This window comes from Nelumbo lutea, chromosome 1 (assembly GCF_056320005.1).
Source record: "Nelumbo lutea isolate HS-2025 chromosome 1, American lotus-T2T, whole genome shotgun sequence".
Lineage (NCBI taxonomy): Eukaryota > Viridiplantae > Streptophyta > Magnoliopsida > Proteales > Nelumbonaceae > Nelumbo > Nelumbo lutea.
In genome coordinates, this window is record NC_142684.1 from 4864911 (window position 1) to 4884743 (window position 19833).

General features: G+C 36.1%; 1 protein-coding gene across 3 annotated transcripts; it reads right to left on the reverse strand.

Annotated features, from left to right (window-relative positions):
• Positions 1-967: 967 nt before the first annotated feature.
• On the reverse strand, positions 968-19793 carry LOC148873274 (protein FAR1-RELATED SEQUENCE 5-like). Of its 3 annotated transcripts, none has more exons than XM_088965901.1 (3): positions 19356-19793; positions 18137-18573; positions 968-1372 (listed from the first exon to the last, which is right to left on the reverse strand). In XM_088965901.1, coding segments are annotated over exons 1-3 (642 nt in total). In that variant the 5' UTR covers positions 19357-19793; the 3' UTR covers positions 968-1168. The 3 variants fall into 3 exon arrangements, with proteins under 3 accessions (XP_088822027.1, XP_088822029.1, XP_088822028.1); XM_088965903.1 differs by having other exon boundaries at positions 19349-19505; XM_088965902.1 differs by lacking the exon at positions 968-1372 and adding an exon at positions 6018-6466 and having other exon boundaries at positions 19356-19494.
• Between the last annotated feature and the right edge of the window lie 40 nt (positions 19794-19833).

The following is a 19833-nucleotide window of genomic DNA, read 5'->3' on the forward strand; positions in this document are numbered from 1 at the left end:
CCCTATGGGGTTCTTCCCCACACCACTCCCGCTAGAGAAACATTTCTGTTTTTTGGGTAAAATACAAAAACCTCCCTGAAATTTCTGACAATCATAAAAATCTCCCCTACAGTTTCATTTTAACAAATAGCTCTGCTGAACTTTTGAGAAACTCAACAAAATCATTCCTTCCATCATTGTCCCAAATAGAAAATGTTAGATTGATACATCATTTTTTTTTCAAATATTCATTCTACCATTTTATAAATTATTTTACATATAAAATTACTGAAATAGTCCCATTTTAACCCAACAAAAAAAAATATATTTCAGTAATTCTACATGTAAAATTATTGAAATGATCGTTTAAAGAGGTTTTTGTTGAGTTAAAATGGGATTATTTCAATAATTTTGTATGTAAAATAATTTATAAAGGGTAGAATGGGTATTTGAAAAAAAAAACTTATGCATCAATCTAACATTTTCTGCTTGGGACAACAATGAAAGGGAGGTTTTTATTGAATTTCTCAAGAGGCATTTGTTAAAATGAAGGGGAGGATATTATGATTGTCAGCAACTTCAGGAGAGGTTTTTATAGTTTACCCTTTTTTTTGTCGCAAGTCATGAGGTTTAAAATCACTAGTCCACCAGCATTGTAGGGCAGGGGATCTGCAGAACAGAAAAAAAAAAGTCTGTACACTCCCAATCATTGCTTCAAACAATGTACAATCCCATTTATGTACTGGAAGTCTGGAACACAACTTTGTTTCTGCTTACATTAATAAATCTATAAAAAGATCAAGTTTTGCAGAATCAATTTTCCCCAGTTTAAAAATCCACAGGAAAACGCATCCGCATCTAACCTTTACTAAAAATATTTTCACCAAAAACCGTTTTCCATGCTTCGTAAAATATCCACGCAAGCTCAAGCGATGCAATTCAAAGCTCCAGAGACTCACCACCATTGTTGCCTCTTGCAGCTTCCACGTAAAGAAAGATTTTGACCACATTGCTTCAATCTTAAAACTCCTACAGTGTTCTCCTATAGATATTATCCTCAAACTCATGGTGCCACAATATTTATACAAGTTTGGGTATAAAGTGATTTGAAGACAGTTTAAATAAATAATATCCACAGATGACCATCAATGGTCAAAATGGTAATGCACACTCAATAAAATTGCTGGGGTTATCTATGCTGTGTAGGCTCTTGTTCCTCAGATTCAACTTCGCGTACGTTGTTAACAACTAGTTGAACCTTCATTGATAGTTGTTCAGTATGGTCCTCAACATCTTTCATGAACATGAGTAGCTGTTCTCTATATGCAGCACATAAGCGTTTCTTACGCCGCAGCTCTGCAGTAAGCTCCTGAATTTTCTTATCCTTCTCATCCTTCAAATATGATCAAAGAAATGGCTTAAACAGATGACAAATCCAAAAGAGAAATATATTTGTCAGATATAGTAATCTATCCTATCACTACCTCAAAGGAATTCTAGTCTTTCCACTATATATTTGTTATAGAGTGCAACCTAATCCTTCACCTAATATCCACTTTTATTTTCAATTTAATCAAACAACGGCATCTAATGGAGACCCATAAAATCAATTCAGCTGCAGATACATATTACTACAAAAGATATATGTTTAAACGGACATGCCAGCATTGTTTAAATCCTTAAGTAAAATCTTGCTAAAATAGTAGAAATATCATTTCTTTTTCAAGTCAATTAGCTAAGCACCCTAATCTTGGACAAATTGTGGTTGAGGGGGACATCATGTTGGTTGTGGGATGTTGGATGACGAATAAGCTTGGGACCCTGGGTGCATAGATAGATAGTCATGATTCATGAAGGAAATCTGGAAGACAGTAAAAGAAGTCAACACCACCTTCAAATGGGTCAATAGATTTGCAAATTCTTTGGCACTCTCTTGCTAAACAAGGACATTTAGGGAACAGCTTTATTGGGCTTATGTGTTTATGTAGAACAAGTGGCTGAAATGTTCTTTAAGGCCCATGAGCACAAAGAAAGGAAGAGAGGCCAAAACAGGTGCTAACACCTCAAACAACCGTAAACAGAGTTGGCATCTTAGCTTGGCTTTGCAGTGAAATCACACATAATATTGTGGGAATCGCAGGGAAAGTTGTCTTTGTAAATTTCTTTAAGTCTACTTTCCAATGCATCAAGCAGAACCAAAATTGGAATTTCTTATGCAAAGCCATGACCATTTTACAAAAGGTGCATTGCTGACTGGGGGAAAACCGAAAAACACTAATTTCAAGTTTTTGAGTCCATATTAGATTAGGAAGTTTCCTTTTTCGATAATATGAAGTTTTAGAAAGTTTGTGTCCAATTAGGAGTTTACTGTTTTAGTTGATGAGTTGCCTATAAATAATACAATTGTCTTTGAGTTTTCTCTTGTGTGTTAGACAGTGTATGCCCTTAGCTCCAATCGGATTGATGCACAAATACATTTATTGTAAATGAATAAAGTACATTATTGTTTCGTGTTGATATTGGTATGTTTCTGTGAAATTACCCCTTAAACTGGACATTTATGAGACTCGTGTTAGTTTAAAATGTTTTTTTATAAGTAAAGTCATATTCCATTAATTCAAAGAGCGGTTACATGAGAATCCCCTTAGAGAGGCGTGAGGTGCTGCCTCTCCATACAGAAAACACAGAAAACACAAAAACTACATAAAAAAAAAAAGTGTTAGTTTAGAATATTCTCAGCCGTTGGATAGACTTGGGGAGTTTATCCTACCAAGTCTAACACTGATGTACTGCCAAAGAAATTGGGGCAGTTTGTCTCAGCTGCCAGGATTAAACCCAAAGCACATGCAGTGTGTGTTTGGTTGAAACACTAAACCCGGACCATTTTCTGGTTATGCCTTGGACCTTGGAGAATGATGGGCAAAACTGGAAAGTTACGCATAACCCCTAGACTTGATTATGGTACTGCACTAAGAATCAGGTTGGGTTGTCTTTGATATGCCAATCAGTGAGATCCATTGTGGATCAAAACCTGGGTATGTTGAGGCAGTATGAGAATTCACTTAAGTGGGTGATCATAGTATATATATATATATATTAAAAAAATATTTGCAAAAGGTTTTAATTCCGGGGATCCATCCAAACAGAGAGTGTAACACTATACCTTGTAGCCAGGTGAGAGGTCATTCCCTATCGGACAGTGTTCAATCATTATGGACCGAGATGTTAAGTGTAAGAGACCATTAAAGGGCTGATTTCCTGATGGGCTTTATCTTACTTAAGTCCATTATCCTTGGGTCTTTATAGGATGACTGAATTCAATGATCATTTAAGTGTAAATGTTGAGCTTAGTTTGAGCCCATAGTGATGTGCTCAGGGGTTCATTGCATTTAGTAGTGAATTCGGCTAGGCCTTTTCACAGAAGCTGGGCTGAACCCATGTGGACTTATATGAGGTCATTGTGGGGTCTCACACCATACAAATCAGGCCTAAGTTGGCCATGCAACACCCTTGGGTCATGAACCTTATAGTTGATGGGCCTAAAGCCCATAATTAATATGATTAATTAAGCTATCACATGACAGCTTAAGTTGTCATGTGACATAGAGCGAATCTGGGTTTGGAAATGGGTATGGAGCACCTATCCTCTTAAGTGGATAAGGTTTATTTCTTAATAGAGTCCAGATCTAAATTAGACTTGGATAATCTCCTAATTTGATTAAAAGTTCTCCATAAAGTGATAAAAGAAGAAGAGGGCGAACTGATCAAGAACACCTCTCTCAATTCTACTCTCTCTCTTCTTCTTTTGTCTTCCAAGAAACCCTAGTTCGACTACAACTTATTTGAGACTAATAGAGATCAATTTTTCTCTGATTTTTGTAAGAAAAATCCCGAGGAATTTCGTGCTCACCTCTCCAGTTTGATCAAAGTAGTTGGGTTGCAGTTTTGCTGAAAACTACGTTATTGAACCGGTTTCAGGAGTACACTCTTCAGCGAAGGCTGGTTTTAGGACTAATTTGGGCATGAACTTCCACCTTGGGGTTTGCGTTTTTTGTATCTGTACTAGGTATATATCTCCCTCTTTGTTTGGTTTCAAATCTGGTCCGGTTGAGTGCAAGATCGACCATTGAAAAATGCAATTTTTCGAAACATAGGGAATTCGATTCCCAAAAGGATTAGAAAATTTTTGAAATTTCACCCAACCATCTAGCATGGTTCGGCCATCCATATGATGGATCCTAACCCTTCCTTCATTGTGCTCCTTGTGGATTCAAGGATTGTTTTTCTTTGAAGAAGATGGTGCTCTTCTTCCTTCCATCCTTCCTATTCTTCTTTAATTGGTATCAAAGCTTGAAATACTCAAGGTCAATGGTTGGCAACTTCAACAATGATGCTCATGGAGAATAACAGAACATTTCTACAGCTAACTTTAAGGCTTTCCAGAAAGAAATACAGGCATTTCATGCACAAATCATGGAGGTTTTAAATCACTTTCAAAATCGTGACCAAGGCATGCAACAAACCATTGAAGTGGTTCATCGTTTACCTGTCCAGAATAACACTGCAAACAAACCCCCTAGACAAAACCATGTGGGAGGGGAAGATTCAAGTGACAAAGAACTCGATGATCTTATACCTGTAGAGCAAAGCAGAGATAGGCAAGATCAAGAATACAGAATGTATTCTTGTGGAAGGAGTTGCAGACCACAACAACTTGCCAAGGCAAGGCTGCCATTAGGTCACGGCATCTTATGAAGCAGCTGTTGAAAGCAAGATTCCTACCTCCAAACCATGATCAGATGCTATTGCAGCAATATCAGAATTGCAAACAAAGGAATAGGACAGTATGTGAATACATAGAAGAATTCCTACAACTCTCTCCTAGTAACAACCATTCTGAAACAGAAAAACAGGTGGCAAGATGTGTTGATAGACTTCATCTTTCCATACAAGACTGAGTTGCATTATAGCTAGCCTGGTCTCTTACAGAGGCTACCAAACTAGCAGCTGGGTAGAGCTTCAATTAGAATGACCCAAAGCAGAGGACAGTAGCACTTGCAGACGAAGTAGAAGATGTCACTGATGATATGGATTATAGGGAAGAAGAAGAAGATGATTATGTGACACACAAAGATGAAAGCATTTGCTCTAGTAGTGCAGAGGTTGCTATACACATCAAAGTATTAAGAAGATCCCCAGTGCCAAAACATCTTCAAGACATGATGCACAATCAAAGGTCAAATATATGATCTTATCATAAACAGTGGTAGTAGTTCGAATCTCATGTCACAGATGATGGTGGACAAATTGCAGATGAGATCACCCAACTCCATACACCATTGGCAGGTTTAAGGGCATAAATAGCACTAATGTAACAAAACAATGTTGCATTCCATTGTTTATTTGAAAATATTATGCAGATGTAGTATGTGATGTTATTGATATGGATGTGTAATGTGTTGTGTTGGTGCCTTGAATTCCAAGTGCCATCTAACTCCATGACCCAACCCAAACCAAGTTGAGAAAAACCTGAAGGAAAACTTTCATAGTGATCTGTGGTGGAAGCAAAGGGCTCACAGATAGGTGGATTTCATAGCATATCCGATCTCACAGCTCATTTGGAACTTATGAGACTCCAGACTCACGTGTCTTCTGACCTTGCTGATCTCAGGATTGTGGACCGTTCCAATTAGGGTTTTCTCTCTATAAATAGCCTTGTATTCTTGCATGAAAATTTATGTTGTATCTTGAAGTCCAAGAAAGGAAAACAAGAGTGTGTGAGAGACAAGGGAGCTTGAGCAGTGGGTGTATTGGGAGCTTGGGCTTTGGTGAGATGCTGCAAACTCTGTAACTGTAAATCTCCATTCCTGGTAGTGGATTTATTCTCCTTTGACACCTGTGGACATAGGCTATAAGCCAAACAACGTAAATCTTTGTGTGTATTTTGTGTGCTCTGTTTTGCGTTTTTCATCTACTTTCTCTTCTTGCCAATCTGTTTTATTATTCCTAGGTTTGTTAGAACCTCAACAGTATGCATGGCATTTACTGTTTCAAAAACATTGGCAATACAATGTACATGCTACTCATAGGGACAAAATCAATCACTATACCTTTATAAAAGATGGCAAGAAAATTACCCTAGCCCCCATGAAAGGAACATACAAACCCAAAACTTATAAAATGGAGGGGAAGTTTTTTCTTAGTTTCTACTAAATTTGAAGATGATTTGAAAGAATAGGGGAGATATATGCTTCAGTGGTTTAGGGGGATGGTATGACACCCACCAATATTCCCCCTAAAATTGACATCTTGATAAAGGAGTTTATGGAAATAATTCCTAATGAACTTTCTAGTGAATTATCTCCCATAAGGCATGGCACATCTTGATACTGCATGTTTCCTTATCAATCGTCTTCCATCTACTATTATTAATGGCAAATCTCCTTCCTGTGTTGTTTCCCACTTTGTATCCTTCGCCTCTTTGTCCCTGTGTATTTGGTTGCATGAGTTTTGTTCACAAAATGGAGCAGGTACTAATAAACTTGAAACTCGGGCTATTAAATGTGTTTTTATTGCATACTCCTGTACTCAAAAAGGATATAAGTGTTACAGTCTCGAATCAATGTGTAAAACAGGTTGGGCCACCCATGGGCTGGCACAACCCCAGATTGTGGATGAGCTTGATGAAGAAGAAAAGCTAGCAACTGATTGTTGTTTGCTTTTACTTAATAATGACCAAACCTCATTTGATGTACTACCACTGGTAGTCTCAGACGGTGGCACTGTACAAGTCTTCTTATTTCCAGATTGTGGTTCATATAAACCATAAAGAACTAATTTCTTTTATTCTTTCAACATCAGTTACACTTTCCATATTCTCATGATAATAATCAAGTAAAATATTTACACCAGTTTGTTTAATCCAGAGTTTAATATTGTAGATAAACAATATAAAGGAGAAATATTTTCCCAATAATTTTTAAATTTATTTTCTATTATTTCAACAATATTTTCAAAACATTCATTTCTATACTTCTGCAAAACAATCACTAATTATATATACTTGATTGTGTAATGTACATGAAGTTGGGTAAACAGCCAAGAAAATATTAATAGCATCATAAAAATGTTGTAAAAATTCTTCTATACGAATGAAAATATTCCAATCATCTTCAGTTTAAGGCATAATTGGGCATTCTTTTATTGTAAAATATGGTAAGAATTCCATATATGGGATGCAACTCTGTAACCTAGAATAGGTTAAATTATTTTTTATAAGTCTTGGAAAGGTGGAATTCCACCTATGTAGAACATCTTTTTTTTTAAGACATGAGTGTTTAAAATCTTGTTTTCTTAAACCAGAAAAATCTAATAAACAAACTACAACTTCTAAATTTTGAAATATGCCTTGAAATAATGTTCAAACCATCTTGAACATATAAATCTAAAATATGACATGCACATATAATATGAAATCATTTTCCTTGTAAAATAGGTTTTAAATAAAATTTTTAAAATACTTATGACAACATCATAAATATGTATAGCATTACCAAGACTAATAGAAAAAAAATTATTTTCAATAACATAAATATGTGTATCTGGCCATTCAAGTCTTGTAAAACTTCAATTTCTTTTTTGTAAAAGCCATGGTTCATCAATGAAATGCCCAGTGACACAAATAATAACTAATATCATATTTAAAAGTCCAAATAGCCAAAGTAAAATTTTGGAAGAGTTGAAAAGTAGAAATTAAGTCTTGTTTATATGAAAGAAAATTTTTATGAGCATCCATTCTTGACATATTTCTAGAAACTTTTTTAAAAGCAGAATTTATAGATGATTGTAAAAATTTTTCAAACCATGGATCTTCAAAAAATAAAAATGGTTGTTCAGCATGTACAATATACTTTTAGCTAGTGGTTGTCTCATTTATTCTTGTGAATATTGAAAATTACCAAATAAAGTAGATTTGTAATTTGTGTTTGATTTGAATCATTGTTTTTTGTGTTTTGTCTATGTGTCCTCTTAAATGTCCAGTGCTACCACTACTTTGGTAACTAAATCATTTCTGCATTTTCTTATAGACGGCTTTCATACTCGTTCCCTCAACTTCTATTGTGAAGTAACACTATACATTACTAGTTTTGCTTTTGATTGTCCTAGAAATACTAGGACCAGCATTAGTAGCAATAGCACTAGCACCAACATCAGTGCTATCATATTGGGATCGGACATCATTGAAGCCATGGCCATAGGGAAAGGATGTTTGGGAAGAACTAGCATTTAAAAAAATGTCAAATATTAAGACCCTAACATTTAGAAAAAGGAAATTTTCATTAAATAAAAAAGGAATACATAGAAACTAGGTGATAAAGCATCACCTACTCTTTATTCCCATTCTTGCTTCTGTTCAGCGTGTATGTTCTTGTTCTCGTTCCCATTCATGTCTGCTTCATTGCCAAAAGAACCACTCACAATACCAAATGGAAATTCTCTTTTGGCTACAGAACCTGATCTAGTGGACTCTCAAGAGGCAAACCTGAAGAGTTGTGCATGTCCAACTGAGCCAGGAATTACTCATTCATCCCATCAGTCATTTTACTACTTGCAAGAACCTATATCCTTCATACTAAACTTTTTCCAAAGTGGAAAAATGCTATGATCTCTAATGAAAAGTTATCGTTTCTGATCAAAAGAATTATATTTAGGCAATCTGACTATTTGTGAAGTTTTTATTAACTAATTTTTAAACTATTATTTGTTTACGAGCTTGGTTGGCCCCACACCGACCTTTGAAGTATTAGGCCCAAGCATGGCCCTGAAATTTGTAGGCCTGATGTGGGCTTGGCCTGAGCGGGACTGAAATGGTCACCCCTAAGCAAATTGCTTTTGGTTTATTAGATTAATAAGAGAAAGAATAAAATAAAAAAGGAAAAAAAAAAGAAAAGTAAAAGAAAAATAAAAAAGGAAAAAGAGTCAATGAATTTTAAGCAATTTAGAGTATTTGAAAGGAAAGAGAATTAGTGGAGTGGCTTATAGGAGGAGAGAGGTAATGGAATGATTAATGAGGAGAGATGAAAGTCTGAAAGACTTAAAATGTTGATTGGCTACTTGAGTCATTTTGTTCAGTTTTAAAATAAAAATTAAAAAAGAAAACACACAAATTTGATAAATGGTAGGGGAGAAAGGAAAGCCAATGCTAACATGGCACAGTATATATATATATATATATATTATATATATACTGATTGGCTACTTGAGTCATGTTGTTCATTTTTAAAATAAAAATTAAAAAAAAACACAAAATTGATAAATGATAGGGGAGAAAGGAAAGCCAATGCTAATATATTGATCTATTGTATACACACACACACACACATATATATACGTGTATATATATGGGACCACTATAAATTAAGTCTAATATATTGATCTATTGTATCTCTACACTCTCCCTCAAGTTGGGAATAGATATTGGTCATTCCCAATTTGCGTAAATCTATTTCAAACTTGACTTTAGTGACTACTTTGGTGAAGACATCACTAAGCTACATTTCAAAGCCAACATGGGAAAGGCATACTTCTTGAGTCTTCTTTTATCATGCTAAGATTATGTGCAATATTAATGGTTGCCTGGTTATCATAATAATACATCAAGGACCTTTCATACTCAATGCCTAACTCCTCAAGTAGAGATTTCAGCCATAATACAACATTACAACCACACCATTAGCCATAAACCTATACTCTACCTTGGCACTAGAACAAACAACCGCATCTTGTTTCTTACTCCTCCAGAAACAAGATTCCCTCCAACAAAGGTACAATACCTTGAAGTAGACCTCAAATCATCAACACACTTGTGGCTCAATCAGCATTTGTATACACTTTAATCTTCATATGACAATTTTTCTTGAAGAGTATGCCTGGACTTGGACATCTCTTCAAGTAGGCAATAATCCTCTCAACAAGTAGATGGGTCATTCTAGGAGAACACACATATTGGCTAACAACACTACCAACTTAAGAAATATTAGAGCATGCCAAACAAAGATAAAGAAGTTTCCCAAGTAACCATTGATACACAACTTTTTCTTCAAGTAGCTCACCCTCTTCTACACTCATCTTATGATTTTATTCAATGGGTGTACCTATAGGCTTAACTCCTAATTTATTAATTATTCTTCAATAGATCAAGAACATATTTCCTTTGAGAGATGAAGATGCCATGTTTAGACCAGACTCCTTCAATCACCTATAAGTACCACAAATCACCAAGGTTTTTCACTTCTAAATCCTTGTTAGTAACCTCTTAAGAGAACTAATCTCATCAGTATTGCTTCCTATCACCACAATATCATCAACATATACAAGGAGAGTCAAGGAAGAGCCTATATTCTTGACAAAAAGAGTGTGATCAGATTGGGCCTATGTATAGTCAGACTACTCCAAGGCAAATCTAAAACTATCAAACCATACTCTTACGGATTGCTTAAGACCATACAAAGCTTTCTTCAGCTAACAAACTTTCTTTCCTACATCCGTATCATAAAACCAAGGAGAAACTCCATATATACCTCCTCCTGCAACTACAAATCACCACAAAGGAAGGCATTCTTTACATCCATATGAAACAATGGCCATGAGAAGTTTCCAACAAGAGACAACAAAACTCAAATGGTGTTCATCTTGGAAACTCGTGCAAAGGTTACTAAGTAGTCAATACCATAAGTCTATGTGTACCCCTTTGCGACCACTTGAGCCTTGTATCATTCTAAACCATTTGCATTGTACTTCATTGTAAATACCCACCTACACCCAATAGGTTTCTTCCCTTCTGATTAATCTACCAACTCCCGAGTATTATTTTTAATGAGGGCATCCATCTCCGCTTTCATTGCATTCTTCTACTAAGGCACCAACAAGGCATCCTGCGCTGTTCTAGGAATGGGTATAGCAACAATGGGTACCAAAATAGTTTTATAGACTTGAAATTGTAGACAATCCTCTTGTGTTTGATTAGAAATCAGCAAGAAAAAAGAAAAGAAAAGAGTGGGACAGAACAAAGAAGAGGAAAAGAGTAAAGGAAGAGGGGAGAATGAAAAAAAGGATGCAATAAATTATGGTCTTGGAGTCCCACCATTAGCATTTATATTTTCTCATAAAGGGTTACAATACAAAGACAAATATGCCTCTACCACCTAACAACAGATAATAACAGTAAATAAAAAACATAAACAATATGAGAAATAACATGAATATAAGATGAGACCACATAGAAAAAACTATTGTATTGTGTTCCTACACTCCCCTCAAATTGGGAATAGATATTTGTCATTCCCAACTTGCGTAAATTTGTCTCCAACTTGGCCTTTGCAATTCCTTTGGTGAAAAGATCAGCAAGTTACATATTAGATGTAACATAAGGAAGGCACACTTCTTGAGAAACAACTCTTTCTCTGATGAAATGCCAGTCCACCTCAATGTGCTTGGTTCTGTCATGCTATATTGGGTTATGAGCAATGTTAGTGGCAGCTTGATTATCACAATACAACATCAAGGATTTTTCATACTCAACTCCCAACTTCTCAAAAAGAGATCTCAGCCACAATACTTTAGACAAACCATTAGCCATGGACTCTGCCTCTACATTGAAACAGACAACAACACTCTTTCTTACTCCATGAAACAAGGTTTCCTCCAAGGAGGGTACCCGGAGGTGGATCTTCTATCATCAACAAACCCAACCCAATCTGCATCCATATACACCTCTAACTTCATATGACCATTATTCTTATAGAGTATACCTCTACCTAAACATCTCTTCAAATATACAAGGGTCCTCTTAGCTGCTAGTAAGTGGGTTGTTCTGGTGGAGTGTATGTACTAACAACACTGATAGCAGATAGCATAAAAGAAATATCAGGTCATGTCAAACAAAGATAAAGCAATTTCCCAACTAACCATTGAAACATAACCTTGTCTTTAAGAGGTTCACCATCTTTTGCACTCATTTTATGATTCTGCTCAATGGGTGTATTAGTAAGCTTAACTCCTAATTTCCTAGTTTCCTCCAAAAGATCAATGACATATTCCCTCTAAGAAGCAAAGATACCATGTTTGGACCTAGCCACTTGAATTCCAAAAAAAAAAAAAAAACATAAGCCACCCAGGTAATTTCACCTCAAACTCCTTGTTAAGTAGTTGCTTGAGTGAATCAATCTCACCAGTGTCATTACCAGTCACCACAATATCATCAACATATACTGCAAGCAAAATTAAGCGTGATCTGACTGAGCCTACACATATCCAAATTTTTCTAAGGAAAGTCTAAATCTATCAAACCATGCCTTTAGAGATTGCTTCAAACCATATAGAGCCTTCTTCAACTTATAGACCTTTCCAGAGTTTGTATCATAGAGCCTTGGGGATAGTTCCATATATACTTCCTCCTGCAGATCACCATTGAGAAATGCATTTTTTACATACATTTGGAATAGTGGCTATGAGAAATTTGCAATAAGAGACATAAGAACTTTGATAGTGTTCATCTTGGCTATTTCGCAAAGGTTTCTAAATAACCAATCCCATAAGTCATGTGTATCCCTTTGCATTGTACTTTCAACTAAGCTATTTGCATTGTACTTCACTATAAACGCCCATCTACATCCAACTGGTTTTTTTCCTTCTAGCCAATCCACCATCTCTCATGCATTGTTTCTAATGAGAACACCCATCTCATTGCTTCCACTCAGGTACCACCAGGGCTTCCTATACTGTTTTGGGGATGGGTATAGCAACAATGGAACCTAAAAAGAACTTATATGATGATGAAAGATGGTCATAAGAAAGGAAATGGGAGATGCAATGAGCAATAGATGAGGTCCAACAATGCTTCCCTTTGTGAAATGCAATAGGAAGGTCAAGGTCCAACAATGCTTCCCTTTGAATCTGGTGCAACTGAGGAGATTGGAACTGGCCAGGACTGGTCGTGATCGGAACCAACCTACCTCTACCACCATCTGTGAAACACTCTCAACTCTTTGCACTTCTGACAATTCCCTTCACCACGCTCACCTTCAATGATTGGAATAGGCAATGGGACTTCTAGAGCAAAGATACCCTGCAATCCTTGCTCACCACTCCCCCTCTTGAGCTGAAAACTTAAGATAATAAGGGACATCCTCAAAGAAGGTAACATCCATAGACACAAAACAAGTCCCAAAGACAAGTTCAAAACAATAACACCCCTTTTGAGTTTGTGCATACCCAAGAAAGATACACTTATCTGCCTTAGGATCAAATTTAAAATGATTAGGTCCAAGGATTTGAACAAAGCAAGTGCACCCAAAAGTCTTAAGTGGAATGTTGAACTAATCTTTGTCAAGATACAACATGTTAAAAGGAACTTTCATGTCTAATACTCATAAAGAAACTCTGTTGATGAGATAGACAATTGTATGGGTGGCATCCCCCAGAAAAATATGGGGCCATTGGAAATCAACATACTTCTAGCAACCTCCAAGATGTGTCGAGTCTTTCTCCCAACTACTCAATTTTGTTGAGGTGTATAGGGACATGTTCTCTGATGGATAACTTCATACTCAAGAAGATGTGAGGCCAAGGGTTTTGCAAAAATACTCCTTGGCATTATTAGATCTAAAAATTTTGATTGTGATTCCAAAATGGGTTAAAACCATCTAATGAAAGGCATAGGTCAAAGTAGGAACCTCATCTCGGGAACGCATAAGATATACCCATGAAAAATGAGAATAGCCATCAACAAATAATAGGAAGTATCCATATCTCCCCATATTAATAATATGATATAGTCCCTAAACATCGGTATGCACAATTTTACTTCTTTACTACTCAATAAATAAGTTGATCTACAATGTTTTGCCATTTCACAACTTTTACATCTCAAACTTGACACTTGGATTGACTCGATTACTTGAACAACTTAGGAAACAAGCTCTTCAAGGACCCAAAAGATAAATGGCCTAACTGATTATGCCAAAGCATAAGCTGACTCACAAACTAAGAAACAAAAGACCTCCCAACCCCTTCATGCCTCCTAGATAGATGCTCAAACAGGTATATTCCATTTGCCTCACGACAAGTCCCAATCACCTTCTTTGTCGCTAGATCCTAGAAAGCACAATTAAAGAAAAAGCTCATTGAACAATTCTGATTCTTAATAATACTACTAATTAAAAGAATATTAGTATTAAGCTTAGGAACATGCAAAACTAAGGATAAATTAATAGCATCAGACACTCAAATGTCTTCCTTGCAAGAAATAGGAACAAGAGAGCCATCAATAATGGATATTTTGTTTCTGCCAAAGGATAAGCACTAAGTAGTAAATAAAGAGGACAAATCGGTCATATGCAATTGAATCTACAATCCAAAAAATGCTAGTGTTACCTAGGGTAGAAGCATGATAGGCAGTAGTCCTTGTACCTAAATGAGCAAAAGTTGAAGTGGGAGTCGTAGGTGCAATAGTTAACAGCTAAGATGGTCCTAAAATACCCGCCTCACTTTCCAACTGAGTCAAGGCAACTCGAACAGCAACTAGAGCATCTAGAGATGTGGATCTTATACGTGAAGAAGATGGTCCATCTGATAATAGCCAAATTGGCATTCCCTTTCTTACTCTTCAGTCTTAATAGAATAAGGTGTGGATGACTTCCAACAAGTGTCTCAGATGTGCTTTGGCTTCTTACAATAACCATCATATTCCCTTTTTGTCCTCCTTCCCCGTATCTTTCTCCTTATCACCATCATAGTATCATACTTCAATTTTACTACTGCTAAGGCTGATTCCATAGGTGGAATTTGTAACATAACTTTCCTCCTACTCTCTTCACTGTGAACTAGAGAATAAGCCTGAGATAGAGTAATATTGTCTCTAGTAAGTAATTGTTGTCTCACAATATCATAATCTGAATTCAAACCAGCAAGAAACTCAAACACCCTATTTGTCTCCACCAACTTCCTATATGTTGTAGCATCCTCTTGACTTCCCCACTCAATTATTTCTTGTGATCAATCTCATGCCATAAAGACTTCAATGCAAAGTAAGCAAATGCAGGTTTCTCCTCCTGTTTAAGATTGTTTAATTCACTCTTTAACACATAAGCCCTAGCAACATTCAAAGGCTGAGAGTAAATCTCTTTCATATTTTCCCATATTTCCTTGGTTGTTTTCACCCACTAATAATTTCTGCAATGTGAGGCTGCATGGAATTACACATCCAAGTCATCACCAAATAATTTTCTTGAACCCACTTGGCATAAGTTGGGTCCTCCTTGGCTGGTTTTTTATATCTCCAATCACGTACCTTAGTTTTTCTCTACCTCCAATGGCCATCATGGCTGATTGTTCCCATTCCAAGTAATTAGTTCCATCAAACTTGACAGTAGTCATTTGAAAGGTGTTGTCTATCATACTTCCAGCCCTTATAAATCCTTCCCCTTGGACCTTTGATTCACTCCTAATTGTCTCCATGATAGATGTTAATTTCTCCCAACCGATCAACTGTTAACAATAATGGTTGACTATTAAGCAATATTAGCCAAGTGTTAAGCAATAACTGTCAACTGTTAAGCAATATTGGTCAACTGCTAAGCAATACTGGTCAACTAACAATAAAAAGGAGAAAAAAGAATAGGGAAAAACATCAACTGCTCCTTCTAGGATGATTCCACCACCTCCTAAAGGCTATCGAACTCTATAGGGATAAGAAAGCAACCCAGAAAACCTTAAGTGCAACTTTCAAAAATAGGTTTAAGCCCTAAACCTAGCATTTACTTGATTTCTCTAAGTCTCTCTAGTTATTGGGCAATCTCCAAGGTCACACAATACCCTGGGCAGCAGCAAACTCTCCAATAACCTCCAAGATTTAGGCGACATATGTTCAGCTTCTAGTCCTAGGAAGTTCCCATACAGTCAGTTGGACTAAGACCACATGAGAACCTTGAACAATCCTAGTCCTGCTCTGATACCAACTTGGATGAAGTTATTGACAATCCTCCTGTGTTCTGATTAGAAATTAGCCAGAAAAAAAAAAAAAAAAAAGTGTGGGAGAGAACAGAGAAGAGAAGAGAAGAGAAAAGGAAGAAGAGGAGAGAATGATGAAAATGGTTGTCATGTTTTGAGAGGAAGCTTAATGTTTTTAACAAAGAGAATTGCTATTTTTTCAATTAATATGCATGCTGAATGGTATATAAAACTAGGGAACTAGCCAAAAGTTTGTTTTTTATTCTGAAAAATTCTTATCATCTAGGCAATTAGGCAAGTAGGCACTAGGCACCCCATTGTCGCCTAGAATCACCTAGACGCTTTCACAACTATGGTTAAGTCTTAGGTTTCGTTTGTGTAATTTGGTTTATCTATTAGAACCATTTGCATTTTCAATGAGTTTAAATTTGTTTAAACTCACCATATTATGTAGTTTTGACTCTTAAGGTTTATACTTTATAGGACAACTTTGGAACGTATTATTTTGTTAGTTAACCATAGTTTCTTAGCTTAGTTTGATGGTTTGGAACAAAATAACAATTCAAAAGGGTGCACCGCATATCATTCTATATTTCTGAATATTTCACAATGTTTCCACTATATCTACAATGTTTCCCATACTTAGGTGACTGATATTCCCACCAATGCTAACATTTTAAATCTTGCTCCAGAGTGGATTTTCCAACCCATAGGAAGAAGAGAGGGAAGATCATTTTATTATAGTTCTTAAATCTTTATAAAAGAAAATAGAAGTACATCAAATATATACAAGCATTGTGGTCCAAGAAAAAGAAAACAAAGGCTTTCTAAAGGAAAAAAGAGTAGCAGAAAAAAAAAATAGAAACACCCTGTCACCCCCAGAACAATAAATGTACTACTACTGCTACACAGAACCGCCTAAAAAATGCACCAAAAATAGCTAAAAAATAGAGAAAACACTCATAACTCACCCTAAGCACACCAGACAAACAAATGGCACTACTATACAGAACCACCTAAAAAATCCATCAACAATAGCAAAAAATTAGAGAAAACACCTCACTCTAAGAAAAACAGACAAAAGCAATGATTGACAGCAGCCAACAAAACCGAACAAACAAATAACAACCCCCCCCCAACCCTTACATGAGACGCAGAAGAACACCCACAACCACCATAGACTACCACTAGACCCATATACCTCTTTACTCCCCCTTCCTGCCTCTCCCTTTCACATTTAATATTTATTTGTCTTTTTCACCCCCTGAAGATTTAGCCTTATAATTCTCAAATATTTCTCCTACCCCTCACTCTAGTTGTTATATGCTCCAGCGCATCTCATCCAAGTATCTTATTTTTTTCTACTTAGCAAAATCTTCAGGATTCAACACATCCATTCTCACATCTCACCTCAATTTCCACCTCTTTTTCCTTATTGATAGCTTATTTGTCTCCCTCCAAATCTCTGAAGATGGATTGAACAAAACCATCCCCTCCAACAAAAAATTAAATTATAATAAAATAAAAATATTCATGAAAAGTTAGGTGTCTTCAGAGAGCTACGGGGTAATGAATTAGGATTCTTTTCTTTATAAATTCTCCCTGTGGGCCATTTGGATAGTTTTTTTTTTTTTTGCTCCATCTTTTTATAATTTTCATTTTAATTTAATAAACATCAATTTCTCTCAAGTTTAAAATAAGAAAAGAAGGATGCAAAATGCGAACTCATATTTCCATTTATTTCTTTATCAGTAAAAAACATTTCCATCTATTAAAGGACATGATGTGATCTATCTCATCCACATAAATGCGAACTCATTAAGTAATTGGTTTTGCACATAAATCCAAATGGCTACTTGAGCATAAGTGCTATGGCTCAGCACCACACTGAGTATTGCAGGAGAGAACATCCTAGGTAAGGTGGGCCAAGTCCTAACAGTCATAATTTTTTATGAAAGAGATTAAATACAGACCATATAGTTAATATCTGTTGATCATATATAGACTGCCAGATGAAAGAAAAATCAACAAATCACCTTCAAGGGTCCAATATAATGAAGCAAAGAGTGCATAGTAATTAATAAAACCAATGGAAATGATGCTTTAGGATATTTACTTCTAAAACAACATTAAGCAAAGAAGAACTCACCATTGTATGGCGACACTCACGGGCTGAAACCACCAATGGATGATTATGTTCCTTTACAAACCTTGTAACCACCCACTTTCCAGACTTCATTGATTTTACCAGAATCATTGCCTTGCAACCTTCCCTTGTGCTTGCCCTTGGCTTCCTAACTGGGCCAAATTTGCCTCTAATGCTAACACAAAATCCCTCCTTATTGCACCCAAGTCGACGAGAAAGAATTCTTCCATCAACCTCTGAGCGGCGACATGACATGACACGCATGACAAACCCCACCCTTCTGGCATATTCATCATAGAACGCCTTGGCAGCATCTTCAGATTCAAACTCCATGCCCTCATATGGTTCTAGAATTGCATCTCCTTTACGCGAGACTGACTCCCCTCCAGTAGCATTTTCTATTGTTCTGGCTTCCTCATCAATGTGAGTTTCTAAATCCACTGCCACATAACATAGATATTTTTACCTCCATACCTATATAATTGTTATTTATTTTCATTCTTTTTTTTTTTTTCTTTTTACTTCCTTTAATTTAATTTCTTGATAACTACCTTTGGTATAGTGGGAAATGCATGCAATATTCTTTGGATAAAAAGCAAAAAAGAAAAGAATTTATGCCTCTCCTACCTATTTCCTCGAACGGTTTGTGTGTATGGAATTACATGCTACTAGATAACTGAGAAACTAGTGTGTGTGTGACAAAACTACAAATTAAACCTGCAACAACAATGTAAACTTCTTTCTGGCTATTCTAACAAGGAGAACTCAATTGGTGCGTGAAGGCACAAAGTGCAATTGATAGCACTAAACAATTAGACAACTAAAAGGGTGCACATCAGTAATAACTGGGTCCAAGAAATCAACTACTTCAAAATTACTACAGAGATAAGAAAATAGCTCAGAAATTAAAAATTTTCGAAAATGGATATTGATCGTCAATGGTAACTCCAAATGAACGCATCCCATCATACTTCGAGTGAATAAAATGAATTTAGAACAAGGGTTTTCAAATTATAAAATCTTCATTAAGGTTTGAAAGGGTAAAAGACTTCCAAAACGTATATATTAAGACATAATCTGATCAGAGCCGTTCCTAGATATATATATATATATATATATATATATATATATATATAGAGAGAGAGAGAGAGAGAGAGAGAGAGAGAGAGAGATGAAAACTGCAAATATCCGGTATCTTTGACTAAGGAAACATACAACTTACTAGATTCGAAGCCAGATAGATCAAAGACTCAAAGTCGAGAAACCCGGATCTCCTCCTTCTTCTGGTTGAGGGGGGGAGAGAGAGAAGAGGGAAGTTGGGTTCGTAGGTCTCGGATGTTTAAATTTAGGGGTTTTTAACGTGGATTTATTTGATAATATTAGTATAGTCCTGATAAGGCATTCATTGAAATGCAGTGTCCGTCTGGAAAAGATCTTGATAAAATGACCTGGCATCAGGAAAAAAAGCTTTGGTTTTGGGGGCACCGTATTTGGACATGACACGTAAACACCTTCAGCACCTACTTGTCCTTTTACTCAAATGACTGTTGAGCGCAATTACTCTTTTACCCCACATCCATGGCTACGAATCTAAGAACAACAAATTCGGCACCAAATTTCAAATGAGCAAATGTGCTAACCCTTCAATGTACTCGCCCACTGCCATTTCAAATAAAGGATCTAAAATTTATCATGGCGCC

Bases quoted from the DNA above. Each gene is read 5' to 3' on its own strand.
- LOC148873274 (XM_088965901.1), bottom strand. The intron at 1,373-18,136 runs GTGAGTTCTTCT...TCATATTTGAAG, and splicing joins GTGAGTGTCGCCATACAATG to GATGAGAAGGATAAGAAAAT.